General features: G+C 42.6%; 1 protein-coding gene across 1 annotated transcript in view; it reads right to left on the bottom strand.

Annotated features, from left to right (window-relative positions):
- Positions 1–15,481, bottom strand: part of OTUD3 (OTU deubiquitinase 3) — a 33,563-nt gene extending 18,082 nt beyond the window's left edge. Inside the window, exons 1-4 of the mRNA XM_011993151.1 lie at positions 15,151–15,481; positions 7,400–7,548; positions 3,473–3,585; positions 289–411 (exon numbers count right to left, since the gene is read on the bottom strand). Coding sequence (XP_011848541.1) covers positions 289–411; positions 3,473–3,585; positions 7,400–7,548; positions 15,151–15,368 — 603 coding nt within the window. The 5' untranslated portion in view covers positions 15,369–15,481. The remainder of the gene's footprint in view (positions 1–288; positions 412–3,472; positions 3,586–7,399; positions 7,549–15,150) is intronic.
- Between the last annotated feature and the right edge of the window lie 880 nt (positions 15,482–16,361).

The raw sequence follows: 16,361 nt of genomic DNA, 5'->3' as shown, positions 1-16,361 counted from the left end.
AAAAAAAGTGTAGATTAATTTTAAAACATAAAAATAATTTGAAAATTCCATGCATCTTATACACACACAATCATAACTATCAACTATCAGAAAAAGCAAAATAATAAGCAATTTTATCTATCACTCTCACCCAAACTAAGAAATAAAAAATATTTTTAAAATCAGGCCCACAGATTCTTAACGCCAACTTTCCACAAAATCATCACGGGTTTTTAGCGCCAGATATCCAGCTCTCGACCCGTTTCCTGCAGGGCTGAGAATACGAGAGAAAACCGAGGCCTCACTCACATCCGTCTGGAGATGTGCAGGTGCCTCCGAGTTGTCATTGATCCTCCGAACACTGTCGTAGTGCTCTCCATACCGATATGCGATGTGTAACTCCCTTACGCTGCTTTTATCTGTACCACGAATCTGTAGACAAAAGAAGGGGCCATGCTAGTGAGGATCTGAACACTGTCAACCTCTGGAGAGAAACACCCACCTGGCCTGCTGAGGAAGCCCAGTCAGCAGGTCTATGCAGACACTAATTGGGAACATGCCTGGGATCTGTCTGTCACAAGCAATTTCCAAACTACCTCCTTCCTACGCGTGTATGCTTCTATATGCTTATTTAATATGTAACTCTATGGAAATAAATCCATGTAAGAAATTCAAAAACCAGGGACAGACTTGCAATGAAGTTAAATAAGCTTAAGCTTCAGAGGCTTGATTACCTCTTAGCCCCACTAATGCACAAGCCCCTTCCACGGGGAAAGCCCAGGGGCAGATCCAGATTTGTTGAGCTTGAAGCCCTAACTATTTGAAGGCTCTCTTTGAGAAAAAAAAAAATGCAAAATTATAAATATAAAATTGGTAGAACCTCTCCCAAGCCCTAGAAAGGGAGTCCTAGAAATGAGTGGCCTGACACTTCATTAGCTTCAAGGTAAATCCACCCCTTTCATTAAAACGAACATAGCATTTTCTGTTAACCACCTAAGTGAGAAACATTATCAACAAACCCAAACCTCCCACCTACATCAACTTCAAAGCACAATTACATGGTGTAGTATGGCCTGCACTGCTCAACCCTGGAGGCGCCACCACAAGGTATTCTATGTGAACTAATCCCCTGACGCACAGCACAAGAATGGGGCTCCCTAGAGTTGTGCAGAACAGAAGCCCTAAGGTCTGGGCATACCCCAAATAAAACTCGCCACCTCCACACAAACTCTCCTTCTGACTCTGTCCCTTAGAAAGCCCAGTAACGGTTCCTTTGTTTAAACTCCAAAACATCAGCACATTCTTTTTACTGAAAATCACAGGTAGTAAGATACTACCCTTAACTTAAACAGTATCCATGGTCTAAAAACAAAGCAAAAGCCATGGAACAAACAGGAAGCACACAAGTCTAGATGTCAGTACTGTGGAAGGTTTTTCCAGTAGAATACGTAGATCTCAAATGCGGAGAGTCTGGTTTAGACACACACAAAACAGAGAGCACCATTTGTCTCCCAGGAAGAGCAATGTGAAAGCAAACAGTTTATTAGAATCTTGGAATGACATAATCCCTAAAGCACTTACATACTTAATAATAAAGATATATATACATGAATAGCATAGATGAATAGAAAACATAACTGGAAGAATATTCACCAAATTGTTAACTGTGACTTTCATGGGCAGATTACAGAGGACTTTCACATTCTATGTTACATACATCTAGACTGTTCACCGGAACACATATTCCAATTATAACCAGAAAAAAAATGTAGGTTTCAATAACTCCATGGTACGAGTGTAAGCCGACTCTTTATTAATGTAAGAGCTCATAACCATGACAGTAGCAACCAATGCAGTTTCAGTTCTTAAATTTTGCAAGATGTTTCACTGGGGTAGGAAGACATAGGGGGATCCAATGGAAATATTAGTAAATTTATTTCAAGAAGATGTACTTTCAATGTTCAGGAATTTATGAAACAGAACACTACAGAAATATATTTGAAAAAAAATTTTACCTATGCAGAATTGTCTTCCACAACTACCTAGGTAACTAAGAAACTTTGGGAAAAAAGTCATCAGTGGAGGAAAAGGCAAGCTGATTACAGAGTTGGTACTGAGTATTCTCCTTCAAGGTGAGGGTCATTATGCTGGGTATTCAAATGGTTTTGATAACTTCTGCAAAACAGTGTAAGTTTAATGACAAAAAATAGAACAAAGGAGTAACCAGTATTCTTGCTCAAACATCACCCTTAGAAAAGAGAGCCCCATGGAAAATATGATAGCTCTATCTGGTATCCTGATGTCAGGACATCCGCAACACGGCCCCAAAGAACACAAGCAGATACTGTTTCACTCCTGCTCATTCTATCCCCATAAGGTAAAATTTCTCACCTTCCCTGGAGTATCTTATTTTGTTGCAGCATAATTTTGTTAAAAGGACACTATGCCAGGGACAAAAGGCTGCATTCTTTAATACGACATTCTGGAAAAGCAAAGCTATAAGGACAAATCAGAGAATGGGCTACAAGAGGCTGGGTATTGGGGGAGGGGGCTAGTGACTACAAAGTACAAAGAGCGTGGAAGTGACTTTTTCCACAGTAGTCTGTGTGTTGATAGTAGTGGTGGTTACATGACTGTTTGTCAAAACACACAGAACTGTACACTTGGAAGAGGATGAAGTTTGCTACGTGTAAATTATATCCCTATAAACCTATTTTTAATAGGCAAAGACTGACGGAGCAATTTACAAAAGAATATATGCAGGTATCATATGAAAAAAAGGGCACTGTTACTTTTATGCTAATAACACAGAAGTGTCCATATGTATGTGGATATGGATACGTGTGTGTGTTTTAAAAGTGTGTAAAAACATTGTGGTATGTTCCTTTCCAGTTATGTATCAATGTTTTTATAGCTAAGTGCGTATGAATGACAGGAATACTCACTAAAACATTAACAGCAATCTCTCTCTGGGTGATTCAATAAAATTTTAAATGTAATTTTTAATAAAATTTTTTCCCTTTATGAGCTTTTTCAATTTTCTAACTTTTCTACAAGTACTGTATTTTAACTTTTTAATTAGTAAAAGTGAGAAATCGGGGAGTCGTGGAGCAGGGCAGGGTGGGTGGGGAATTAACAGAAACCACATGCTCAGTCTTTAGGAGCTGAGGTACAAAACAATAAGCAGCACTGACTTTAGGGGGTGGTGGCCTGTGTTTCCACACTAGGTTCTCTGTCCCCAACCTGCCCAATTAGCTGACTGTTGAATATGTATAGCATTTTAAAAGATTTCTAAATTATACTCTGGACTCCATTTGTACATAGCACAGGGATTACTTCTGAGCCACCACAACAATATTGTCTTTGGTTAGGCTCACAGTCCAGTCACTCTGCATAATTCCATGTTCACAGGTCAAGCCCCATCATCTTCGGATATTCCCAAAACTGATTTAGAAACAAGAGCTTAAGATAAATGTTTAAACAGGTGACCTACCTGCCACAAAGGGGCATTAAGCTGATGAATCACTACATTCAACTGATGATTTCTTGCAAAGGCTACAATTGCATCATTGCCAGCAAAAGTACCAGGCTTTGCCAAACTGGCCACTGCATGGAAATAGGAGAGAAAAACGATGTCTTTATAGTGGAAAAATCCAAATGCAAACATGCTTTGGTATTTACTGAGTTCCAAATAATGAGAAACAAGGATATAGATCTGGAAAAGTCCATTAACTTTGTCAGAATCTAGGAATTCAGCTAGTTGAACAATACAAAGACTGCTACTGAGAAGAACACTAGTCATTCATAGAGTAAAGATCCATTTATTTCTTCCTTCAATAAATGTTTACTGATTACTTCCAATATGCTAACTCAATAAAAGGCACTGGGAACATACCAATCAACACAGTAATCTTAGCAGCTTGCATTACTGAATGGTTATTATGTGTCAAGCACTGGTCTAATCACGTCTCATAGACAACTACTATTATACACACCATTTTATACATGACGAAACTCAGATGCAAAATAGCTGAAAACTGTGCCAAGGTCAAAGAGCTGATACACAGTGGAGCTGAGGTTTCACCTCGGCAGCCCAATGCCAAGGTCCTGGCTCTCAGCCACTCCATCAATTTGCCCTCGCAGAGTTCACAACCAGTGAGGGGCAAACAAGACAGGCACTAACGATGCACAAGTGCTTCGGGAAGGGCATGTACAGTAAGAATTTGGCCTTGCCCAAAGAGAGGTCTGGCCTTTATGCTGGGCTCCTGGGAGGTCGCTTCTAAACCTCTGGAATTCCCAAAGGTGATGAGAGTATCTGTTATTTATGATGGGCCCCTCCACCACATCCGGCATCAGACCTTTGTGGTGGTGATAGGGTGAGAGGGGAGACTGAGTTCAACCACCTAGACAATAAATCAATATGCAAAAGCCTCTGAACACCAAAGTTGGGGTAAGCTTCCCCAGGTGACAATATTCTGTGTGTACTGTCACACACAGACGCCATGAGAATATGCCCTGAGGACAACAGAAGCTTCGTGTCTGGAACCCTTCCAGATTGCCCTATGCATCTCTTCCTTTGGCTAGTAGTATTGATCTGTATCCTTTCCCTGTAACAAACCATAACTGTTAGCATGATAGCTTTCAGTGAGTTCTGTGAGTCCTACTACCATATTACGGAATCTAAGGGAGGTTCTGGGAGACCCCAACTTGTAGATGGTACCAAAAGTTGAGGGAAGTCATGCAAGGACTGTGCTCTCAAACCCTACAGTTTGGCTAACTCCAGGTGATACAAGAATTGAGGAATTGAGGAGGGGGAGGTAAGGTGTATCAGAGGAGCTTCTCAACTGAGACAACTAAGCTAATACCCAAAGCACAAGGAGGAGTTAAGACAGGAGAAATGGATGATGTTCTAAGTAGAGGAGAGACAGATGTGAGAGAGAGAGAGAGAGAGAAAACTCTAGTATGGCAGGAACTGAGAATGCTGAGATGGAGAGGTGGAGGAAGTGAGAAAACACTGAGGGGAATGGCAAGAGATGAGGACATAGAAATAAGAAAATCCCAGATCATGAAGAACTAAAAAGTCTGGGCTCTATCCTGAGGTCAACAGGGGAGTCATCAACAGGTTTTAGACAGAGGAAAAACACATTTAGATCTCACTCTGGCTGTTATGTAGAAAACAGAGTGAGGGAATCAAGAGACGACGATACCAAACAGTATTCAGGAGATCTAAGCAAATGGCCACAGAGGTCTGATTTTATGGGGCAGTAGCAGTGAAAGAAAAACTACTGAAGTAGAGTGATAAGATGTAATGAAGGGGTATGAGGAGGGAGGAAGATAAACATTAAGATACTCAGGTTCTGATCTGGATATCTGTAGAGTTGGGAGAAACATGTTGCTGATTCTCTGAAGCCACAGTCTAAAAGAAAAGAATAAGCCTAAAGATACAGCCAGATGCAAGGGTGATGAGGTCCTCAATAGTCTAGTGAACCATTCATTTATTCACTCAACAAATACTTTATGAATGCCTACCAGATGCTGGGCACTGCCACACCGCAAAACAAAGACACACAGTCCCTGCTCAAGAATCTCACAGTACAACAAGGTAGGCATACTGACATTAAAAACAGGTAACGCTGACTCAAGACTGATCAATGTAATAAGCCAAGCCTTCAACTGACACACAACGACAATGTGCAGACTTCCATGTTTTTTTTCATTTCTGCTCTGGCCGTCAAAGTCACGTCTTACTTCTGTGATGCTCAAATTCTTAAGCAGCTCCAAGCAACAGGTATGCATAGTGCCATTTCAAGAAAACACCTTTCCACTGTTCATCTACAGTGACTATCACATTGGCAACTGAAGATCTGATTTCCCTATCCTGTAACACTCCCAAATCCACCATGTGATCTTCACTGACAGTGTTCAAAGTGGAGTTTCACATCACAAACTAAAAACTCATTTCATCCAAAATGATGTTTTCACAGGATTAATGACACAATTCATTTCATACAGCACTAAACTACAAAATTTGTCCCATATACATACATTTAATTTGTAAACTGCTGACTATCCAGTAAACTATGTCTATCTGATAACCAAAAAGTAATTCCAGGAAGAGAGACCATCTGAACTCAGTGACTGGTACAAACCACCCACTGGAAGTTCGGTTGCTCCGTGTCTGGTGCCTACTGAGTAAGTTCTTTCCTAGTGAGGAATGGGAAAGGTTTTGGGATCACTGATAGCTTTTCTCCCAAATGTTCCCCTCCTGCTGCCCTCTCTCTTGCTAACGGTACAGTCATCTACCCATTCCCTAAGCAGGAACTTCAGAATCACTCGTCTCCTCCCTCTATCTTCCTCACCTCCAATGTGTCCTGTCAATTACACTGCCAAAGTGTGGCTTGGTTTGGGCCTTACTCACTATCCTCAGTAGCTGCCGTGATGGAGACCTCCTCTACTCTCATCTGGCCAGTGTGGAGACCTTCTAACTAGTTTCCCTGCTCAGTCTCCCTCCCCATCAATTCTCGGCATGGCCTCCAGAGTTAGCTCGCTAAAATAAAAGGATCAATCCCCTTTCCTGACAACAGACAGAAAAGACTATGAGCCCTGTGATGAAAATGCCATTTGTAAAACATATCAGCAGCGAGCACAGTAGATTCTCAGTAAATATTTGTTGAAATTAAAGTTTACAAGTTCATATGCATTTTCTGTAAGATCTATGCCTATTAAACAGGAACCAACTAAAATCACTAACTGATTTGCCTCAAAGAAAACAGATTGTGTTTGGGGTTTTGGTGAGAAATTAACATGATTTTATTGGTTTTTCTAATTTTAAAAGTAATACATGATCATCCAAAAGTCAGAAAAAGTCTAGAGAAGACAATTTAAAATACCATAGTCCCACGATCCCCAGATGGCTAACGCTTACTAAGGGCTTATTTTAATTTTGTTATCTAATTTAATCTTCACCAAAAACCCTATGAGATAGATGCTATTATTATCTCCCTTCTATAGAAGTTTAAAGAGAATGAGTAATTTCTGAAAAATAAGTGAAGCTAAGAATTAACAAACAGTATCTTTCCAGACTTTTCCTGCTGTGTCTGTATACCTTTTAAAAATAGGATCAATCTATACAAGCTATGTCATAGCCTGCTGTTCCCACCCCACTGAGGAAGAAGTCATGAATCGCTTTTCAGGTCAATGAACATTATCATGTTTATTAAGGGCATATACCGCTAAACCTACTGATCTCCAGCTACCTAGCATGCTGCCGCCGACCAAGTAGGCAAACAATTATTTGCTGAATAAATGAATGTCGTGATTTATATAACCAAACCCTTGGCTGGGAGGGTGGAGGATGCCAGTGGACTTAATTACCCAATGCATTACTCCTGAAGGACCCAATGTTCCACAGTGAACCTACCATGCTTCTCAAAAGGAATGTCATCTTCTACAAAGGGTTCAAAATCTTCGCGTTGCTTTATCATGTAGTCCACTGTCTCCTGTCTGTGCTTGAGATGATTTCGTGAGTGTCCCTCCAATTGATCACCAAGAGCTCTGAACAAGCAATTGCTGTCAAAACAACAACATGAGTCAAGACCTTTCAAAAATGAACTCAGTTCATCTAAAACAATGACGCTTCATGCCAGATCATCCATGGAAATATTTTGGGCACACAGAAGTGAAGACTCAACTCTAACAGTCCAGGATTCTTCCAAGACCACGGGGGACAGCACCAGGGCATATTCAACCACATTACCTTATTGAGAGGCAGCAAACAAGGATTCTATTCCCCATGTACCAGCTAGCTGACTCAGGAGAGTCATTAAACTTCCCTGGGCCTCAGCTGCTTCAACAAGTGGAGCCGGTGATACACTAACCACCTGACTACAAGGTCCAGACCTTACAGGTCATTCCATGCCTAAGGGCTATGATTTGCAGATCCTCTTCCAAAATGATGTCCTATCTAGAGCCTCTTTTCTAAAACAAGTTCCACTACAGCTGCCCAGCTAAGTAATCATTCATTTAACAAACAGTACCCAAAAAATAGCAATTTGTCAAGCTCCCGATACTAACAACTGAACAATACTCTGTTTGAGTCCTAAGAACACAGTGGAGAAAGTCATGAGAAGGAAAGCACTTGGACAACAAACAGTTGTACTATGGAAAGACACTTCCTCCTCGCCTCCTCACTGATCACCCAGGGAGCAACAATGCCATTGTTATTCCTGCCAAATGAAAACTTTAAACACCATATTTTGTTTCTCTAAAATTAAAATACTGGTAATAAACTGTAAGAGTTATCTTTACTTTCAAACCCCTCAAAGGCTTCTAAATTCCAAATTATCACAAACACAGAGGCTTAGATACACAGAGACTCAAACAAGACAAACACAATCTGGTATCCTTAAAACTATGGAAATAAACAATTCTGAAGCCAAACAGTTGCCCAGTTTTACACCCAACTGTTTACTCTTCCAAATGAAAAACTATGACACTGTGATTCCAAAATATAAACTCATCACTTTCAGAAAGATTTCATGTCTAAATGTGTAGGAAAAAAGGGTTTTTTTTTTTCAACTCAGAAAAGTGTATTTTCAACAGAAAGCTATAGAAAGGCTGGAATCTCTTCTAATGTATAAGAATATATACTTTTTTTTTTTTTTTTTTTTTTTGCAGGGGAAGGGAGAATTAAGACAGATTCTATAAATTAAAAACCAAGAAGCTTTCCAACAATCTAAGACGACATTCCAGAAGGAATGGAATATAAAGTTCTATAGACTAGACTGAGGTGTCTTGCTAAAATCTGACAATGGTAGTCTTTTTTTAACCACGGGGAAAAGTAAGCTAACCGATAAAACAATTTAAATGTCAAGCTTTTCTCTCCAATTTTTCTTAATCAGTATCTGCCACCATTAGTCTATTCTTGAATTTAGTTTAAGAGATGTGATTTATCACAAATTTATGTAGTTATTTTACATTTAATGTACCAAAATTCATGGTATTCTACAGTCGTATGGTAAGAACTTTTAATAACCTGAGCAAATGTTCTCCAAAAAAGGTGTAAAACTGTATGTATATGCCACATGAGCTCAACCATACTCATCTGTACGCTATATACATACACAGACAGAAACACACACAAACGTATGCCAAGAAAACACACAGAAACAATCACTTAAATAGTTTTTACAATGTGCCAGGGACTGTTCTAAACACAATGTATGTATTAAACATGTTTAGTCCTCACAACTCTGAGAAAGGTCCTATTACCGTTCCTCACGGGAAACCTGCCCAAGGTCATAAAACTAGTAAGCGGTAGGCCCAGGATCCAAGTCCAAATAACGTGGCTCTCACTCCAATGTCAACACCAAAATAATAGCCATAGTTACCCCTAGGTAGTACAATTAAAGGTAATATTTAAGAGTAATTGTTATATTTTTTTATATGCTTTTCTATACTTACCAAACTCTCTTTGAGCTCACCAAAAACAAGTCAAAATAGACAAATCACTTCCTCTTCTGACAAGATTACAAGGTAATGAACAAACACTCCAGTGACCTAGGTTTCCCTAGGGGAGCCCAACAAGAGCTCTCAAGAAACTCATGAGAACAAAGCACCGTTGCCCAAAGGGCCTCTATGAGATCTGGGCCACTTCCTGAGTTCACAATCTCACCATTACCTACAGCAGGGCTTCTCAATCTCCACACTATTGGCATTCCAGGATCATTTTTTTGTTGTGGGAGGCTTCCTGTGCACTGTAGGAAGTTTAGGAGAACACTTGGCCGCTGCCATTAGCACATCACTACCTCCCTCCCCATCAGCTGTGACAACCAAAAATGTCTCTAGACATTGTCAAATGTCCCCTGGAGGGCAAAACCACCCGTTTGAGAACCACTGTGTTATAGGGATATAAGGCAGGTCTTGCATTTGAGTTCACAAAAACAACTAATTACATAAAGAGCATGCAAATGTTTTGAGTGTGCAATAATTTAGTATTAGACGATATTGCAACACACACACCAAAAAACCTAATGTGCTCTCTAGGCTGCAGTCATAATAGTAAATATGTGGAAAAGGAGAAGGTTTTATTATTTGAGGTCAGACCACAGTTAGGGTCCTGGGTACCATTCTAGCTACTGTATTTTGAGAGAGACGTGTTCAGATAAGATGATGTGGTTTTAAATACACTATGAAGAACGACTAGTGATGTTTGGCCTAAAGAAGGCTCAGGGGGACATGATCAATACCTCCAACTGTCATGTGAAATTAAAATTATACCTGTATAATAAAACTAAAACCTGGAAGCTCCTACAGAGACATAGATTTTGGCAAATAAAAGGTAATTTCACCTTAGCTCGATAGAGGTAGACTATATAGACTCAGGATTTTGCCAATTTCTGTAAGTAGCAATACACAGCAATTGTCTAGATGTGTGTTGTTTTAATAGGGGTTGCTAACCGCATGTGACTACTGAGCACCTGCTGTATACTGAGCATCTGCCGTGGCTAATCCACAGTGACGTGTGCTATCTGTGTAAAATACTAGATTCTGAAGAGGTCATATAAAAAATATGAGAGATCATTGGCTGGGCACAGTGGCTTACGCCTGTAATCCCAGCACTTTGGGAGGCCAAGGCGGGCAGATCACCTGAGGTCAGGAGTTTGAAACCAGCCTGACCAACATGGAAAAACCCATCTCTACTAAAAATACAAAATTAGCTGGGTGTGGTGGCGCATGCCTGTAATCCCAGCTACTCGGGAGGCTGACACGCAGGAGAGTAGCTTGAACCTGGGAGGCAGAGGTTGCGGTGAGCCGAGATCATGTATTCCAGCCTGGGCAACAAGAGTGAACTCTGTCTCCAAAGAAAAAGAAAATATGAGAGATCATTAATAATTTTTTATAGAATTGTATGTCAAAATAGTAATATTTTACATATAATAGCTTAAATAAAATATACTAAAATTCATTTCACCTGTTTCTTTTTAATGTGGTTACTGGAAAAATTTTAGTATCACATAGGTGGTTCACATTCTGTTTTCACTAGACAGCACTGATCTAGCTCACTGATTCTCAACGTGTGTTCCCTGACTAGGAGCATCAGCATCCCCAGGGCACTTGTTAGAAATGAAAATTCTGGGGCCCACCCAGGCCTACTCAATCAGGCATTCTGGGGTTGGAGCCCAGCAATGTAGCCCTTCCAGGTGTTTTCCCTAGCACTCCAGGTGGTTATGTTGCATGCTGAAGTTTGAGAAACACTAGTCAAGAATCTAGACTCTAAATCAGTCACTCTCAATTATGGATGCATGTAAGAATCATCTGTAAAATTCTTTTTTAAAAAAAACATCAATAACCAGGCCCCACTCTAAGATTCTGATGTAGTTGATCTAGGGGAGAGCCCAGGCCCTGAACTGTTTCAAAAGTTCCTCCCCAGATATTCTAGCATGGCACCCAACTGAAAACCACTGAGTGAGGCACAAAAGATGGCAGTGCCGTTCAGGTGACACAGGCACTAACTGGATGACATGATGTGTGAATGCCCTTCTACTACTGTGATCCTACAATATTAAACACAAAACTAAAATTAAAAAATAAACTACTTGTTAGTAACAGAAAAATAGCTAAAATTAGTGATTCTTCAGTGTTTCCGTTTTAGGACACTGCTAATGAGTAACGTAACTCAGAACTACATTTAGTAAGACACAACTAGATGTAGTTCAGAGGGATGTTAATACTGTGTGGCCTAATAAATAGAGTTATACATTCTTTTCACACTACAGCCAATCATGTTTTTAAGGACAACATCAAGGTTAAACTGTTTCTTTCTTGCTTTGAAAAATGAATCCAATTTATGTGGGTCCACCTTTCAGACAACACGCCAGATATGAAGCTGGTCCAGGAAGCACTACGAAACCCTCCAAGTAGCTCCCTGATTAATCTATGCTAAGCTGACTCAACCCATGTAAAGGCTATATTACAGGATATTGGCTAATTCATCCCTAAATCCCCTTGGGTTCCAGAATGCTACAGGTACCATACTGCCAACAATGAACATGCCCACAGATACTCTATCAGGCTACTCCAGATTGTAATCACATCTGAATGAAAAAAGGGAACGCTAGAGATGTCAACTATTCTTTTAATAGTCTTTAACTTCATTGTATTTCACTCTGAGTCCTTAATAAATATTAATAAAACAATCTGTTGGCTGGGCGCGGTGGCTCACGCCTGTAATCCCAGCACTTTGGGAGACTGAGGCGGGTGGATCATGAGGTCAGGAGTTCAAGACCAGCCTGACCAACACGGTGAAACCCCATCTCTACTAAAAATACAAACAAATTAGCCGGGTGTGGTGGAGGGTGCCTGTAACCCCAGCTACTCAGGAGGCCAAGGCAGGAGAATTATTTGAACCCAGGAGGTGGAGACTGCAATGAGCCGAGATCGTGCCACTGCACTCCAGCCTGGGTGACAGAGCAAGACTCTGTCTGGGGGGCGGGGAGAAGAATCTGTTGACACCTGCCAGCCCATCACATACACAGGAAACACCATCCCTTGCAGTGATAAAGTCTGTCATCACCACATTTGAAAGGACTATGATACTGACGAGGGCTGAACCACGGTCCAGCTAATGGAACTCATGTGAAGGACTTGTGTACACAAGGTGCTTAGCTCCATGAAGCCCACACAAGAGGAAATATGATCATTTTATCCAACACTGTCCGAAGAACAGGGGCCTTGGAAGAGAGACATGAGCACTCCAGTCCAGCTGGTCTCTGGAGCTTCATTGCCTGTTACTTCTACCCTTGTGCCCTACACTACTGTCACCCTGAACAACCCGTAGATCTCCCAAAAACATCGCATCCTTGTGCCTCTGTATACACTCCTCCTCAGATGGGAATGTTCTCTAGGTGTACTCCTATTGGTCCTTCATGACCCAGACTATGACACCCTCTGAGAGGCAGCTGGCAGTGAATTCAATGAGTATTTACCGAATGAATGAGAAGGCCTTCCTGGCCAATTCAGAGGCTACTGCCTTTTCCTTCTCAATAGTACCATTATAATCAGTCACTGTTAATAAAAATATATCAAACTATATTTTAATTATTTGTATCATCTGTTCTCAAAGTGTGGCCCAAGGGACAGGAGATGTGGGAAGGTCTCTGATATGCTTTCAGAGTATCCATGAGTTCAAAACTAAGATGTAATGTGCCTTTTTCATTCTCATTCTCTCGCAAGTGCACAGTGGAGTTTTCCAGAGGCTACCTGATGCATGAAGTTATCACTCCGATCGCTAATGGAATGTGTGTGTATTCTTGTGTTTTAAAACTTTGTTTTACTTTCTAATATAGTAAATACTCATAGCTATAACCCATATAAAGAAGCTATTTGGGTTTCTCAGTAATTTTTAAGAATTCCAAGAGATCTTAACATCAAAAAAGCTGAGACCCATTGTTACATGTTTCTACCTTCGGCTATAAAGTCCTTAACTATCTTAGTCATCAACATATTCCCAGCACCTTACTTAAGGCGTGCTGAATTAACTTGAGAAGTATGCTGTGTGTGTATGGGTGTGTGGGGATAGAGAGAAGTAATACCCCCAAAGTTTCCCATAACCTTATGAAAGCCAGCTCAAGAATTTACAACTCCTTGTGCTGATTCCTCCTCCTAAGTAACCTTCTATTGAGTACTTAAGTTTTCCGGGCACCCTGACATTGAGAATACTACATCCAGCACAGCAGACACAAACAATTCAATCATTTGTAAGGAAAAGCCCCCATGTTCCACAGCAATTCCACTGTATACAAATGGTATTTTTGTTTCTATAACAGTGTCTTGTGCTTATGCTTAGGCTAGCTGGTCTCCCTCTATTATTTTTATATTTCATTCAGCAAAAATGTACTGACTGCCTTCCATGTACCAAGCACTATGCCAGATGATGGTGAATAAATGTAATCAAGTTCCAACTGCATCTTAAGCAAAAACAGCAACGCAGCAAAGTGTGGTGAACTCTTTTTGCCTGAAGCAATGAGCATATATAGGAACGGTGGGAAAGGGAAATAGGACCAGTTCGGTCTTGATCAATAAGCTGCAATGTAATGTGAGATTTTTTAAAACACCTTCTTCTGCAGTTAATATCTAAAGCAATTCCTGGCTGGGGGTGGTAGCTCATGCCTGTAATCTCCGCACTTTGGGAGGCCGAGACAGGAGGATCGCTTGAAGCCAGGAGTTCGAGACCAGCCTGGGCAACATAGCAAAATCCCCGTCTCTACAAATCAACAATAATAATGAACTAAGGCAATTCCGTATGGTCTTTAATTTCATTTTAGTCTTCCCTCTGCAGGACCTGAGCACTCAAATACTGGGAGGAAAAAAACAAAAGCCAGGCTGTTATTAACACTCCGTCTTCCAAAGTGACACAGCTGACAACCAGATAACCTTTTACCTGCCCCTGCAATGGGGATGCTCACAGTTCTCCTCTCTTCCTGACCCTTTTCCTTCTTCCATCCATGTTCCCGGAGCATATCCTCTTTCTTGAAGGTAATTTTCTTCCTCCTCCCCACTCTCTCCCTCCGCATTCCCTAAAGAAAGCTGGACCTGGATTCAGTCTAAGTCCCATGAAGACTTGGGTAAGCACCTTTGCTTACAGAGAAACTGAGGCCCATGGAAGCAGGAATTAGAGAAGCTGCCTTCAGCTCAGTAAACAACAGGCGACCTAATTTCACAAATGTAAATGGGGGCATCACCCAACCACCAAGGACTCAAAGGAGGCAAAGCGTTCTACCAAGCGGGGCTTACTCAAACTCCTTCGATCGGTCTTATCCTCATGATGACTGTTTTTCCAATGCCTGGCTCCATCTCATTCCTTCAGAACTCAGCTTAAATGTCACCTTTCAGAGAGCCCTTCCTGGCCACAACCCAGTGACTCTGCTCCCGTATACGGTCTCAGGACCCACTTTCTATTTCGCTCGCGGCGTCTGCCATGATTAGGACCCTCTGGGATCACCGCGAGCGTCTCGGGGCGAGAGGCTTGTCCGCCTCGCTCGCAGCTGGACGTCCTGCACGGGAGGCGCCCGGGCAGCCCGAATGAATGGATGGACGCGAGCGGGTGACGGTCGCCAGGCCGAGCCCGGCGCGTCCCCCGGCGCCGCCTCCCTCGCTCCCGGCCCGCCTCACCCGTCCCCCGGCACCTCCCGCAGCTTCAGCCCCAGGGCCTGCAGCTGGTTGGCGAAGCTGACAAACTCCTCCTCGCAGCCGCCGCCGCCGGACTCCGGCCGGTTCCGCCGCTCCTTGGCCAGGGCCCGGCGAGCAGCCCGCTCGTCCCGCTTGCGCTCGGCCTCGGCTTTCCGGCTGCCGCTGCCCGGCCGGCTCTTCGCCGCCTGCTTTCGGGACATGGCCTTAGCCTGCAGTCCCCAGCGGCAGGAGGGAAAGCCACAGGACCCCCCAGCGGCCGCCTCAAGCCTCAAGAACGCAAAACAGCGCGGGCAACGGAGCCCGGCGACGACGACGCAGCAACCGCGCCTGCGCCGGCGCCCGGCACCCCAGTCACATGACGGAATCCCCGCCTCCTTCAGGGGGCTCGGCGAGCAGACGCCATAGAGAGCTAGAGGGGCACCCATCTTGGTTTGTTCTATTCTGCCCTCTAGCGGTGGATGGTACTCAACGTGAGTGGCAGGAGCGACCCGACAGGGACTAGAGAGAACAAAGTTGAAACCAGTCAAGGAGAGAAATTAAAGATGATAGAAGAGTGGAACACAGAGCAGCGGCAACAGTTAGGACCGGGGATGAATAAAAACGATTTAAACTCTTGTTGCGAGCCTACTACAGTTAGATAGGCACTTTCACACGGCTCATTCTTGTTTAATTATCCGCAAGTTACAGGAAACTGAATCTGAGTGGTTAAATAATTTCAAGAAGATCACACAGCTAAGAGGCAGAGCTTTGCCCTGGCTCCAAAGCCCGCACACTTGTTTGTTTAATCCTGCTCTTCATCTCTCCGCCTTCTTTGGTAGCTCAAGGGAGAGATCGCCCTTCTGTCCAAGACCACTGGAAATCCTAACTCCATCCAAGAGTGACCACCTAGGTTTGCCTGGACTAGAGGTTTTCTTGGGATGCAGGACTTTAGGTTTTAAAGCTGAGACAGGCCAAGCCGGGCGCGGTGGCTCATGCCTGTAATCCCAGCACTTTGGGAGGCCGAGGCGGGCAGATCATGAGGTAAGGAGATCGAGACCATCCTGGCTAACACGGTGAAACCCCGTCTCTACTTTATACAAAAAAATTAGCTGGCGAGGTGGCGGGCTCCCGTAGTCCCAGCTACTGAGGAGGCTGAGGCAGGAGAAAGGCGTGAACCCGGGAGGCGGAGCTTGCAGTGAGCCGAGATCACGCCA

The sequence above is a fragment of the Mandrillus leucophaeus genome, unplaced genomic scaffold (genome assembly GCF_000951045.1).
Source record: "Mandrillus leucophaeus isolate KB7577 unplaced genomic scaffold, Mleu.le_1.0 Scaffold426, whole genome shotgun sequence".
In the NCBI taxonomy this organism is placed as follows: Eukaryota; Metazoa; Chordata; class Mammalia; order Primates; family Cercopithecidae; genus Mandrillus; species Mandrillus leucophaeus.
Note: the sequence above shows the minus strand (reverse complement) of the source record. Positions and strands in the feature narration are given on the sequence as shown.